Consider the following 12,651-nt stretch of genomic DNA (forward strand, 5'->3'; position numbering starts at 1 on the left):
ATGCGAACTCAACTGACGGCGCCGGAAACTTTTGGACCGAAAAACAGTCTTCAGGGATCTTGACATCAAGGCCGCCTTGTAAGCGAGGGGCGTCTGGTAGAAGCAGTGTTCGTCCAAGTTCAACTGGCTGGGTAAATTGAACCCTAAACCTGAGCATATGATGCCCCACGCGGTTTTTATGAGCCTGCTCTAATACGATCGTGAGCAATACCGCCCGCACAAGAGTTGGGAGGAGTATAAGGTAAAGCCATCTCGTTTGGAGGTAATGTTTGCTCTTAGCGTAGGCCACACTGCAAGTTTTCCAATGGACGGAGAGGGCTGGAAAATGGTAATGAATGGAACTCGAAATTATCCCAGGATCATGTCAACCGTCAGCGGCATTGGAAAGTGATCACATAAAAGCAAGGATGAGTACATCAAGACCTGCCGTGGCCCTTCTTTCCCTGGCCACTTCTTTCATTCAGAGGCTTGCTGAGGAGTATACCGGCGAGAAACTCCATCAAATCATCATTTCGCTCTTCCAAGCTATACATCCTTGACTGATATATCTTGATATCGCGACCGGACATGCATGCGTAGTTGATACGCGCACTTGGGGGCCCGACAAACGAAACCATCAGGACCTAGTACATAGTGCCGAGTTAGCTCTCAAAAAAAGACACGAGGGACGTCGACGTCGGGCGATAGACTTACCGGAAACCTCCGCTCATACCTATGCAGCAGATCCGACTCGTCTAATACCACATCGTTGTCACTCTCGGTATCATCATAGTTGTCCTCGTCCTCGTACAGTTGCTCCTCCCATGATTTGGACTGCCTTGAGCGGCCGCGCATGGTCGTGATCGGCAGGACGCCGGGGCTGGAAAAGCAGTGGAGGGCTAAGTGCAAGGTTCTTCGCTTTATCGTAGGATGCCGAGATTATGCGGCTCGAGGTAGATGTGCCATTTGTCAAGAAATGCGGAAGGGACCACATTGTCGTTCAAGAGGTGTTTCTTCAGGTCTTCCTTAACAACCTCCTCCCAAAGAGTATGCAGCCTGTCACGAAGTCTACCTGCTGTTGTAGACATTCTGGTAGGCTGAAAAATTGGTTTCAGTAGAGTGAGCTGGGAAGTTACTGAGGGCGGAGGTGTGAGGTTGTCATGAAGTTAGGTAGGTAGCGGAAATCCAGTCCGCGAGTCCGGCGGCGAAGTCGCCACGGCCCACTACAAAGTCCAGGAAACTGCTCTGCTGGACCTCTGCCACCCCTACCAGAAGAAGAAGACGAAGGCAGCCTTTTCTCTGCTGGCTTTGAAAGCCCTACAAGACTCCCTAGGGCTGTGAGCCACTATGGACACGCACTTTCGCCGTCCCTCCCCGCACGTACCCACGCCGGCACCGGGGCTTGGCAGGGACACCAGATGCTTAGGTAATTTCTTCACCTGTCCACTCTCTACGGTATCTATACTCCGTACAACCGAACATATACTTGAAAAACGAAAAAAGAAATGGCGCCCCTCCCACCAGACCTCATGGCCACGCAGCTCTCAACAATAGACCTGCTAACCGCAATGTATCCCTCACCCGGCGAACTAGACCTCGACGCCTCAACAGCAGAGTGCATCGAGAGACTGCGAGAGTGGTGCGAGGCCGCGGAATCAGATCCATCTTCAATTTCAAGTCCACCACGCATCCCCATCCCCTGCAGCATATTACTCGCAGTGCACTCCCCGCTCTCCAACGGGAAGACGATCCAAGTCAACGTGTCTATACCGATGTGCCATCTCCCAGAACAGAAAGAGGCAGATGAAGGCGAAGCGCCTCCAGTTACTTATTCCCTCCGACAACCAGACTGGATGTCGAAAGCGGAACTGGGCAGATTATCGTCTGAGTTGCCGAGCGACGATGTCTTCGCGGCGCTGGAGTATATCCAGGAGGAAGCGGGCGCTTTCCTGGAATCAATATCAGCGCCAGAGCAAGGCTCGACCTCAGCTCAAACGCTCGCACAAGAAATAAATGATCCCCTTGTCCGCGTCTGGTTCTACTTCCCTTCCCTCTCGACGCGCGCAAAGCGCTCGGACATGGTCAACTATGCGCCGGACTATGGGTTAACGGGTTTCGTGCTAGCGGGAAAACCGGGCGTGTTGTGTCTTGAGGGGGCGTCGAGGGATATCGATTCGTACATGAGCTTTATCAAGACACATTCGTGGGGTGATATCCCCGCGCACCAGAAGAAGGTTAGCGAGCGGTATCGTGAGACGGAGGGGGTCGAGAGGGTGTTTGGGGGTATGGAGGAGATTACGGATTCCCTCGGGGAGCGAGGAGGGCAGAGGGCGAATCGCGGGGACATGCAGGCTTTGGAGGCTTGGCTTGGGAGTAGAGGGGTGGGAGAGGCATTCGAGAAGGTTATTTTCTGAGGGTGGGATCTCGGAGACGGCATGCAGGTGCTATGAGAACTTTCTGGGTAGAGTTGGTGTCTACTTGATATAGAGGTGAGACTTGTACATAGACACATATCGAATCCAACTTGAATACAGATAGTAGTAGTAGTAGTAGTAGTAGTAGTACTTAGCGCGTCAGGAATACTAAGGCTGGTTTTTTACACCCTTTCCCGACCTCCCTTGAGATATGGAGGCGGGCTGACGCTAGGATAGATGTAGATACAGGTCCAAAGTTTCCTTCCCCATGTCTAAGTTCCCTTAACAGTATCCATTGCCCAGATAGCCACTCGCGAATTCTCTGTGGGTTGTTATGAACAACCATCCCTACGTATGGCCGTTGTACTGTGTATGTCGAGGCTCCCCGGGGGAGCGTACATATTGAGGCCTTGTATAGTAAGGCCAAAATTTGACGTGGGAGTTGTCAGTAGGAGTGGGATTCGACCACGGCCTTGTGTATAAGGCCCCTATAGCCGCCCACTCGGCCACTCCCACCACTTGAATACAGATGAAACCCCACAAAGAGTAACTAAAAAGGCAGCTCATCGCGATCCAACAAGCCCACAATATTCTGGCTGAAGGAGAACCAGTCTCCCAGATTGAACCCATCCGGTACATCGGCTCCCTGTAAGCTCGAACTAGATTCCTGTAAGCGTATATCCAGATCCGGCAGGGGAGGTCCTCTATTCCCACTCTGAGCGGGATAGGGAGCGCTTGCTAGCTGCGTTTGAAGACCGAAAGCACTCAGCTGCGCGTCCACTTCCATCCTCAGTCGTTGCTGTTCTCCTTGCAGACCTGCAGGTTCTGGAATCACCATGAGATCACGGTAGCGCTGGGCAACGGTATAAAAGACCTGGAACAGACGGTGATGCTTGGCGATGGCGGGAGAATTGGGGCACGCGGACTCGATGGATGTGACGAATGCTCGCATTTGGTTTAGGTCTTCAACAGCGCCGGTCTCAATGGCGTGGCAGAATAGAACTATAAAAGGAACAAATGGAACAAAGAGGATTGACCTGGGGAGAAGTGAGTTATGCACTACCTAGCGCCCATGTCCGAAAATGTAGACGTACCATGTAATATGGCCTGACAAGAGTACAGTATCCGATGCACCAAATTCGAGTATAAAGGACTGGTGGTGTTCCAGGGCGGCTCTGGCCGTCGAAAGGCATTCCTCGTTAAAGGTCGACAAAGATCCAGCCGGTGCCGGCGTAGCGCGATATATCAGAGTTAGCATGGATAGTCGAAGGACTTCATCAGACATGGCCGTGGACTTGTTGGTCTGCACTTGATCTACTGGAGCAGATTGAAGCCACGATTCCTGTAGAGCTTATCAGAAAGCTGAAGTTTCTTCATCCGGATTATGAAACAACATACCATAGTACTCCTGAAAGCTGCAGAAAGCTCCCGCAACTCCTGAGCTAGTGCTGTTGCACGTCGGGCTCGTGTATCCACGGGGAGAGCCAGAGAGCCAGGACAATAGAGTTCTTCATAGATCCTCCCGGCCAAACGGGCAACGCTCACCATTTGCCCGGAATATGCCGTCAGATATGAGTTTGGCGACGTATCTACTTGGGCGGACGGCATTGGAACTGTAACACTTCTGTCCGATATTGTTGAGGACTGACCGTTCCTCAGAGAAAGAGTCTTCTCCAGATAGTACACAGTCCAGAAGAGCAGACCTTTGTTGTTTGGCTGACCTGTCAACGCATCCGCCCCGACGGACCTGGTATGATATCCGAGAGATCGCGCAGCCTGGGATGCAGCAACCACTAAAATAGAGGCCAGGGTCCCCTTTGCGTTATCAATTGCGTATATCACCTTCGACCGGTGACGGTGTGGTCAGGCAAACATGCGCTTTGAGGGTGATAGATACACTTACGCCAAGAACAAGAGCGAAAACCATCTCGTGGCTCGGTTGCATATACAGAGTCAGCCGCGAAAGAGCGGTTTCTAAATTTGCGCGGCAGGTCGACACCAAGAGTCCGTCTTCGTCATCTATGCTTGTGACCGGTTGCTTCTGCATTGCTCGCAGCCATGCTCCGAATACTTGACGGATCATTAGCCTTGTCACAGTATCAAAGCATGAAAAGACCTCACAGTATAGGACTGCATTAAGAATAATAAATTCTGCATCTGAATATCCCTGGGAGAAGTAAACTTTGAGGCATAGTTCTGAGAGGGTTTGGGGCCCGAGAAAAAGCACAAAGCACTCGGTGAGTATCTGGAGGTCTATGTGGTCGGTTGCTAGATTATATGGTTAGTTGAAGCCCATTCTGGTCATAAAGAGTGCCTAGGAGCTTAGGCAAGTACCTTGTGCCTTTTGTAGGATCTTCACAGCAACTTCGATTGGAGGCATAGCACACTCCGCGCCATTTGAGCTTTGTTTCTCCCGTGCATACGGAAAGAGGGAGCTTGGTGATAGAGACTGGGCGTTGAATGCGTCAACCATCTGGGAAATAGTACTCAAGAGGCATGCAACCTCCCCACTAGCGTCTCGTTCAGGCTTGGAGTCGACAACGTCGTGGAGGAAACGGACTGCAAAGGACGAATGCGCTGATAAGGACGATGAGGATTGCGTTTTTATCACCGAAGCCTTGTCCGTCGCGTCACTAGTTGCCGCTAAAGTGTAATTCTGATGCATGCTAACAGAAGAGTCACGGCCATGGTCTGGGGCAATACCAGTATTCGACTGTTGGCCATTGGAATGCTCTACAGAGCGTGTCTGACTCGATGCCGAAGCTTGTACGGCTAAAGATTCCACAAGATCACCCAAACGGTCAAGTCTTCTTTCAATGAGATCGATCTTGCTCTCGCTGTGACGCAGTTAGTTGATGTAACGAACACATAGCGTGGAACCATACTATTGCGAGGATATCAAAACGCGTGCTTGCTTTGGTCGTGAGGCGGGCTTGAGTGTTATACAGGTCGCGCCAGCCAGGCGACAGTTTGAACATGGCGAGGATTTGTCGCAGCGAATCTGTCTCGCTAAATCAGCTCGCTGGAAAACAAACGTATAAGCTAATGCTGACTTTGCGGTTGCGGCATGGTTCGCACTATTCAAGTTCAGGTCAGCGAATTTCTGTATACCGGTATTCATTGAGATCAGGATCATATATCCTTACTGCGCGCTTTGAGGTTGACGTAGCCATGTCTTCTACCACAGAATATGATCTTCAGTAAAGGAGAAATCGAGGGATTTCCAGCTGGCCATAGTAGTAGCAGGGGTTCGGATTCCGCGGCTTCCGTTGTCCGAGTCTGTATGTAACAGGCCACCATCACCTTGGCGCAAAGCACGCCAATCGAGGCTGGACTTGAAATGATTCTACACTCTAGGCCAATGGTCCGATAATGTCATTCAATCCTTGAATTTCTTGGGAGTTTCAGAAACACCTCTATTTGACCGCGGCCAAAACTCAATCTCTCGACCCATCGCCCGAGTTCGATATGTTCCCACCCACAAATACAACACGCACAGCTGCGTATCTGTGAAGCCATTAGCTGGGTCTCTTTGCGGTCTTAACGCCAGAGGTAGCTTACGCTGCAGTGGGCGCAAATATCTCTGCTCTCCGCGCATTCGTCATCAAGCCCACGCTTAGGGCAAACAAGGCCGTGAAGCCAGCCACCAGACCGAGCTTAAGGGCATCGTTCGCTGCAAAGTATAGTCCAACTATAGAGCCAACTAAAAAGAACGAAGCCACTAGAATGCTAATGATGGCGACTGCTATCGTTATGGACGCTTCTTTGAACCGTCCGATGCGATAGAGGCCGTCGCGAGAGAGCTCCTCCTATGGGGCCTTAGCAAGGTTGTTTTGCTTTATGAGCTCTGAACAGAGCGGGATGGTCCACTGTAGCTGGCCAGTGTCGCCTTAGGAACCATGATAGATAATCACCTTCTGGTAGGGTATTGAGGGCCACCAGATCATCCGAGTCGTTCAAAGCTTGCTTCGCGATTCTACCAAGCACAGGATACTGTTTCTTGAACCAGTGTTGGAGTGCTTCAATCACGCGCTTGTTTGGGCGTTTCAGCTTTGCAATCTCGCTCTGCAGTAAGAGTGCCTCATCTGCGGTCAATTGTTAGCACACAAGGTATGACTGTAGCCCTTGGCTCCAGGATGCGACAGACGGTATTCATTGAACTCGGAACGCAGATCTGCAATCAACTGAATGCGCGGTTGCGCTTCCTGATTGCCATTCTGGTGTCGTTCGATGACCGTCTCCCACGTGCTGACTTCATCTTTCAATTCCACGTCATCGCTGGGGGCGTCGTTCATATCCAACTTTTCCAGTTTTCTTTCGAGAGCTAGTAGCTCGCACTGAAGATAGAGGAGGTTCGGAGCAGAGAGCTCATTGAGCCTGTGGTAGATGAAGGTCTCGGTGTCGCGGTCGAGTGTTATCCATCTTGCACGTCGGCAAAGCCTTCCTTGCGAGTAGGCACGCTGGCCGGGGAAATCGTGCTCATCTCGCTGAGCAAAGGTACCCTGGCAACAACAAGCAGGGCATGAAGCGCCAAAAGAAGATCTGCGGAGTGAGATACGGAGGGTGACCGTGGCGCCACGAATACTGATGTCATAATTAGGCAAGCTTAGATTTACCCAGCTGGTAACCTCCAGAGCAACTGCTCCCAGACGAGGCTTTAAGAGACCCCAAGAACTGTGCTTGCTGTTTGATATCTCTGGCATCCAACATGACGTCCGTTGATACAGAGTCAGTTCCAGACACAATGGCAATCGTCGAAGATGCCGGTCGTGGTTTCCTGGGCAATCTGACGCCTTCTGTATTCCAACATTACCCCTACCGCGACCGAGAGGGCTTTGAAAATGACTTCAACCACGCATTTCATGCTGACGCCAATTTTACTGAGTGGTTCCTTGTCGGCAACGTGAATGAGAAGGTTTTTGCCTCTGCGTTCCTTGAAGCCACGGAAGAACCTTTCTCTCGTTGGTGTGCCTACGACAGAACACTAAAGCTCCTTCTCGTCAGAACCATGAAGTCAAAGGCACACGAAGCCGCAACAAGTGTTTTCGATAATATATTCTGGGAGGAGGTGATCAAAATAGGGATGCAGCGCTCGCTCGAAAACATAGGCGCTGCTACGCATTTTGCGAACATTGGCGCAGAGGAGCCCGACAGGGCGTGGCAGCCAACCAGACTACCCCGGGACCGAGAAGACAAATGGCCAACTCTAGTCCTTGAAGTTGCTTTCAGCGAGGCCCAGTCTAAGCTTCAGTCAGATGTGCGTTATTGGCTAAGGGCGGCAGAGGGTGACGTGAAAACAATCATAACTCTCCAAATCGCTCGTAATGAGCCCAGAATCACCATTGAAAGGTGGGAAATCACTGTCAATAACCACGGCAACCAACGGCAACAGGTTGTCATAAGGAGAACAGCCAATAATAGGATTATCGTTCGTGGGGCTCCGTTGGTGGTCCAATTTCAAAGGTTATTTCTCAGACCTCCTTCTGTCCCGCGAGAAAGAGATGTCGAAATCGACGTTGACAATCTCGAATACTTGGCCACGAGAATCTGGGCTAAGCAGCAATTCTAAACAAAGTCTCTTCTCAACCCTCCATGTGGTGCAGACAGCAAAAATCGCGGTTATATCGGACTACTACAACTGCGATAATGTGCGCTTTTTTGGCAGTTTATGGGCTTCGTGGGAGTCCATTCCTAAGAATCACAGAAACCCTGACTAAGTTCAGGAATCGGGTCGTATTTGAGCTGATTACTCTATCAAGATGGCTCAAATTACACCTCCTTGGCAGCAAGAGTCGGCGTTTGTCGGGATATCTCAACGGCAATTCAACTGCGGCGCTCCCTGATACAAGGTCGGACGTGGTGCTTGTGTCTAGCGCATACGCTAGGAGACACAGATTCAACATTGATGGAAGCCTCGACGACTTGCTCGAAGTTAAATTTACAGATGGGAGCACGGCCTGGACTAGCGGTGTTGTTCGAGATGCCTCATGGAGTGTCGGTGGCAAGACAATTCGCTGCGATTTTCACGTACTCGACAGCTTGTGCGTCCGGGTCTGAAATGACCCAAAGAGAGCTCGCAAGACAAGACAAGATCCGTGACGAAATCCGCGCTCTCCCGGAAGACCAACAGGCAGCAGCGAGGCGTGATGAGGCTGAACGGCAGCGACAGTGGGAAGCTCTGAGGCAAGTTCATCGTGATACACTCAGTTCGCAAACAAACACGCTCAGTTTGGCCGGGGAGACCGGCAATGCTCAACACAGGTCCAGTTGGAAGGCACGGGGGGGAGTGAGTTTTAATTCCTCATCACCATAAAGGCTGGCCGAATCTATGTTGAATTGGAGTTGTACCTCTGGATAAACTGAATCAAGAACACATTGTCATGAATTAAGGAAAACCACGAAGCCTGTATGATCCCACTAGGTAGTGTCATACTAACAGGGCATAGAATAATAGATCAAGTTTGCATGAGTTCTAAAGCAGCACTGACCAGTGGATCTGACCGGGCCATATCCTATTTAAGGCTCCTACGATTTCTACCTAGGGTACCTTGGACAGGATCAATCGCTCTCATTAAATGCACGAGTCAGTACTATGCCAGAGAGAGGGACGTGGGACTCAGCCCGTCGTTAAGCTGGAATACCGTACAACAAAGGGCATTTCAGCAAACTAACTCAGGCTGAGACATTTCTTCTGCTGAATCATACCATGGCAATGTAAGGGGTAAATTAGTGAGGATGACCTGGAGAAGACCGCTCCTGCAAAGCTCATAACACATCTAACACTTCCCCTCTTTTTCTCTTTCCAACAAATCTCCTTGTCCCAACATCCACGGCTCTTCTTCTCTCAAGATTAAACATGCAGCCAGATTATGTGCTTGACCCTCGCGGCAAGGTCATCCTCGTCGTCCACAAGCCCAACGCCCCATTCGCCGCGTGGTTCCCCCCAGTTCTTTGCAGCACTTCCTCAGACCCGGCGACCTCGGATCCAACAAGAACGAACCATGAAAACAGTACTGAGAGAGACGTTGGGAATAATGATAGTTGGGGGAATGGAAGCACCAACGACGAAGAATCTCCTGCGTTGGAGTCCGAAACCGAGAAAGACGCCGAGGGCGATGGTAACACCCAGACAACAGAAGTTCAGACCCAGCAATCCGAAAAGGACGCCGACGAGGCAGCTCCAGACGTCCAGATCCAAGTCTCGGAGAGACACCTCACTCTCGTTTCCCCGGTCTTCGAGAAGATGCTTTGGGGCGACTTCAAAGAGGCCAAGGAGTACAAAGAAAAAGGCTCGGTAGTAATCGATGTCGGCAGCTGGGACGTGGACGCCTTGCTAATCGTCCTCAACATCCTGCATTGCCAACGCTTGGGGATTCCTAAGAAAGTGACCGTAGAGCAGATGGCACAAATCGCGGTTATAGCGGACTACTACAGCTGCGATTTCGTGCGATTTTTCGGCAGTTTATGGGCTCCGTGTCTCCCTAAGAAGCCATGCACATCAGACCCCCGGGAGTTGATGTTGGGGCTTTGGATTGCCTATTTCTTCCGTCACTCACTTACCTTTACCAACTATTCGCGTGCTATAATGGAATATAGCGAGTCTATCATTTCGTCACTTGGTCTACCCCTGCCAGTTACGGTAATAGGTGAGCCTTGTTACATGGACCTTTGCCTAGGAATACTGAACTGACTCTAGTACAGATGCTATGAACGATAAGAGGATCGAGGCCATCAGTCGAGCTGTCAGCGAGATGTATGAGCAGAGAGACTGTCTGCTTTCGGACACTATACCCATTACACAGAACTGCGACTCGGAGTGTAGATCCGTGCTACTGGGCGCATTCATGAGACACATGTACAAGCACCAGTTCCACGTCCAGGCACCAGAGGCCCCCTACGTCGGGATACAACTTGCCAGAGCCCGCGAGGTTAGGAATTTTCAAGCCCGGTTGTGGATGAGGCGTTGCGAGCGTGAGGAGGAAAGCTCGAGCGACTTGTTCGAATACCACGACTGTAATGAAGATAATGCCTTTAGGGCTCGCTTCGAGGCATCGTCGCCTAGTGGACTGGACCTGGCCGAGTACACGAACTGACTGTGCTTTGTGTTCCAAATAGAGTTGCTGGACATACAGGTATATACCTACTTCCGGTGGACATCCTCTATAATCACTGACCTTATTATGAAATAGTCCTCCTATTCCTTCACATCGAAAATCTACCTCGCATACTCTTGACAAGATCCTATGCAGTCCCTGTCCCAACCGGCAACTCGACCAATCGATTCCTCAGAGCCGGCAGAAAACTAGGCAGCATAACCCGAGTTCCAGGAAACGCTCTTGTCAGTATGAAATAAACCGCCATGCTCAGCCCAGCAGCTGCAGTAAACGCTGAGAGGAGCCCCAGATACGAAAGAATCTCCACGCCAGGCTTCTTGAAGAAATATCTTTTCCTTTCCCCGAGCCTTGTTCGCCTCTTCAGCGTTGGGATGTATTTGAAATCAAACACCGTTTCTTTCCCAAGCCCTTCTCTCTCGTCCATGAGGTGTTTCCAGAACATCTCCTTGCGGTTCTATCCAATGTTCATTAGCACCATCTGTTCCATGCCAGGAGCTGTAGCAGTGTTAGGTACATACCTCAATAAAATACCTATCCACAGCCGGAATCACCGGTATCATCTTACTCTGCACCCGCACCCAAAAGCAATACCCCCACATCAGCACCCTATGCCACGCCCCCGTCCTCGGAATACGTAGCTCATCAGCCAACTGATCCCCATTAAGCAGCCTCGTCAACGCATCCATATACTCCAAGCTCGCATAGATCGGCGCCGTATTCTCAAGCCCAACCGCGATATTTCGCGCAAGAATACGCCCCGTCTCCGTTGGCTCAAACTCATTCACTAGCAACGACTCACTCACAGCCTTTGCCTTCGCCGCGTTCTCGAATGGCGCCGTCGGAGCACCCATGTACCACGCCACCAGCCTCCAAACCGCAATGTAATCTTCTTCTTCCTGCGCCGATAGATATATCCCCTGCCGCGGCAGTCCAAGCCAAATCACCGTGCTGCTGAATGTATTGATCGTCGCGAATGAGTCGAGGTCGTTGATGGGGATACCGTAGCGCTCTGCGTCGTAGTACGATGGGTCCTGTTCAACGAGGGCCATGATCTTGCGGCGCACAGCGGAGTGTAAGAGCCGGACGCGGACGGACGCTAGATGGCCCTCCCCGCCTGGTTGAAGGGACGCAGCGCTCTTGTTTACTTGGATTGTGTGCTGTACTGTTTCGAGGAGGCGCCGGCGGACGACTTTTGCGCTGAAGCCGCCGGTGCGGGTGAGAATTTCGCCGACGCGGATTGCGCCCCTGTATAGTAGTTTGTTAGGGTTTGTGTTTTGGTGATGGCATGGGGAGTTGGGTACGTACATTCCGCCTAGGAGGCTTACGAATGTCAACTGGAGCAATCAGATCTTAGCATCTTGCCTGGAACATCCAGCTGGAGGCAATGGGGTGCCTACCGCATTTGTAACCGGCACCAGGTACCGCCAGAAGATATCCTGCCCGCGCTGAATCTGGTCCCAGTCTACCCATTCGGGTACAGCGTTGATCTGGTTCCAGAGCTCTTCGAGCTTCGGATCGCTGGTATGGTTGTCCCGTAGCAGGGCGTATCGGTCTCGCTTTGACGGGTCGTCTGCTGGCGCGGGTAGGCTGTCTAAGACTTCGTTTGCTTCGTCGGCAAGCGTATCGCAGGTTCTGATCCAGGGGTTCAGTTCGCTGCCGGGCAGGTGCTGGGGCGTCCATTCAAAGGAGTAGTCCCAGTAGTGGTAGATTATACGGTTGCCCTTTTTGTTGGTGGTAATAGACATTTTTGATCTCAGGTTAGGGTTGTTTCAAGGGAGTAGTAGGGTTGAACTGGGCCGGTGGGACTAGGGGATATGTGGCCATGTATATATGAGGCTCGTGGGTTCGTTTGAGCAGGACAGCACACCCGCGGTCCGGGGCTCGGGTACAGAGAACGTTAGGCCTGCTGATCTTTGCGATGGGAGTGTGATGCACTCGCAGATTGTGCAGTATTATGGTCGATCTAAGGGAAGCGATCGCATGTGAAGCAGGGTCATGCCCACTGAGTCAGTCCGGCCAAGAGCCCTAACAGCAGATGACTTCGATGGTCAACGCCTAGCCATCCGTCAGACTATGATTGCCAATAAACCGGGCCTTTCTCCATTTTCAGACCTCGGGCCAAGGGTTTCACATGGAGAATAGTG

General features: G+C 51.4%; 6 protein-coding genes across 6 annotated transcripts; 3 read left to right on the forward strand and 3 right to left on the reverse strand.

The window, feature by feature from the left end:
* Positions 1–416: 416 nt before the first annotated feature.
* Positions 417–834, reverse strand: DSM5745_08428 (uncharacterized protein; the record flags this gene model as incomplete). The annotated part of the gene is made up of 2 exons (XM_026750444.1): positions 417–623; positions 694–834. The coding sequence occupies 2 exons, from the start codon at positions 832–834 to the stop codon at positions 417–419; spliced, it is 348 nt and encodes a 115-aa protein (XP_026601448.1).
* Positions 835–1,484: 650 nt separating this feature from the next.
* Positions 1,485–2,393, forward strand: DSM5745_08429 (DUF1115 domain protein; the record flags this gene model as incomplete). Its single annotated transcript, XM_026750445.1, has 1 exon — positions 1,485–2,393. One exon carries the CDS (start codon positions 1,485–1,487, stop codon positions 2,391–2,393), a length of 909 nt encoding a protein of 302 aa, XP_026601449.1.
* A 550-nt stretch (positions 2,394–2,943) lies between these two features.
* Positions 2,944–5,514, reverse strand: DSM5745_08430 (fungal specific transcription factor domain-containing protein; the record flags this gene model as incomplete). The annotated part of the gene is made up of 8 exons (XM_026750446.1): positions 2,944–3,430; positions 3,488–3,735; positions 3,792–4,235; positions 4,297–4,463; positions 4,515–4,661; positions 4,728–5,226; positions 5,279–5,402; positions 5,447–5,514. 8 exons carry the CDS (start codon positions 5,512–5,514, stop codon positions 2,944–2,946), a joined length of 2,184 nt encoding a protein of 727 aa, XP_026601450.1.
* Positions 5,515–7,137: 1,623 nt separating this feature from the next.
* On the forward strand, positions 7,138–7,962 carry DSM5745_08431 (uncharacterized protein; the record flags this gene model as incomplete). Its single annotated transcript, XM_026750447.1, has 1 exon — positions 7,138–7,962. The coding sequence occupies one exon, from the start codon at positions 7,138–7,140 to the stop codon at positions 7,960–7,962; it is 825 nt and encodes a 274-aa protein (XP_026601451.1).
* A 1,287-nt stretch (positions 7,963–9,249) lies between these two features.
* DSM5745_08432 (BTB/POZ domain-containing protein) lies at positions 9,250–10,486 on the forward strand (the record flags this gene model as incomplete). The annotated part of the gene is made up of 2 exons (XM_026750448.1): positions 9,250–10,039; positions 10,095–10,486. The coding sequence occupies 2 exons, from the start codon at positions 9,250–9,252 to the stop codon at positions 10,484–10,486; spliced, it is 1,182 nt and encodes a 393-aa protein (XP_026601452.1).
* Positions 10,487–10,890: 404 nt separating this feature from the next.
* DSM5745_08433 (oxygenase MpaB family protein) lies at positions 10,891–12,252 on the reverse strand (the record flags this gene model as incomplete). The annotated part of the gene is made up of 4 exons (XM_026750449.1): positions 10,891–11,002; positions 11,039–11,752; positions 11,813–11,841; positions 11,905–12,252. The coding sequence occupies 4 exons, from the start codon at positions 12,250–12,252 to the stop codon at positions 10,891–10,893; spliced, it is 1,203 nt and encodes a 400-aa protein (XP_026601453.1).
* Positions 12,253–12,651: the final 399 nt, after the last annotated feature.

This window comes from Aspergillus mulundensis (assembly GCF_003369625.1).
Source record: "Aspergillus mulundensis strain DSM 5745 chromosome Unknown scaffold_9, whole genome shotgun sequence".
Classification (NCBI taxonomy): Eukaryota; Fungi; Ascomycota; class Eurotiomycetes; order Eurotiales; family Aspergillaceae; genus Aspergillus; species Aspergillus mulundensis.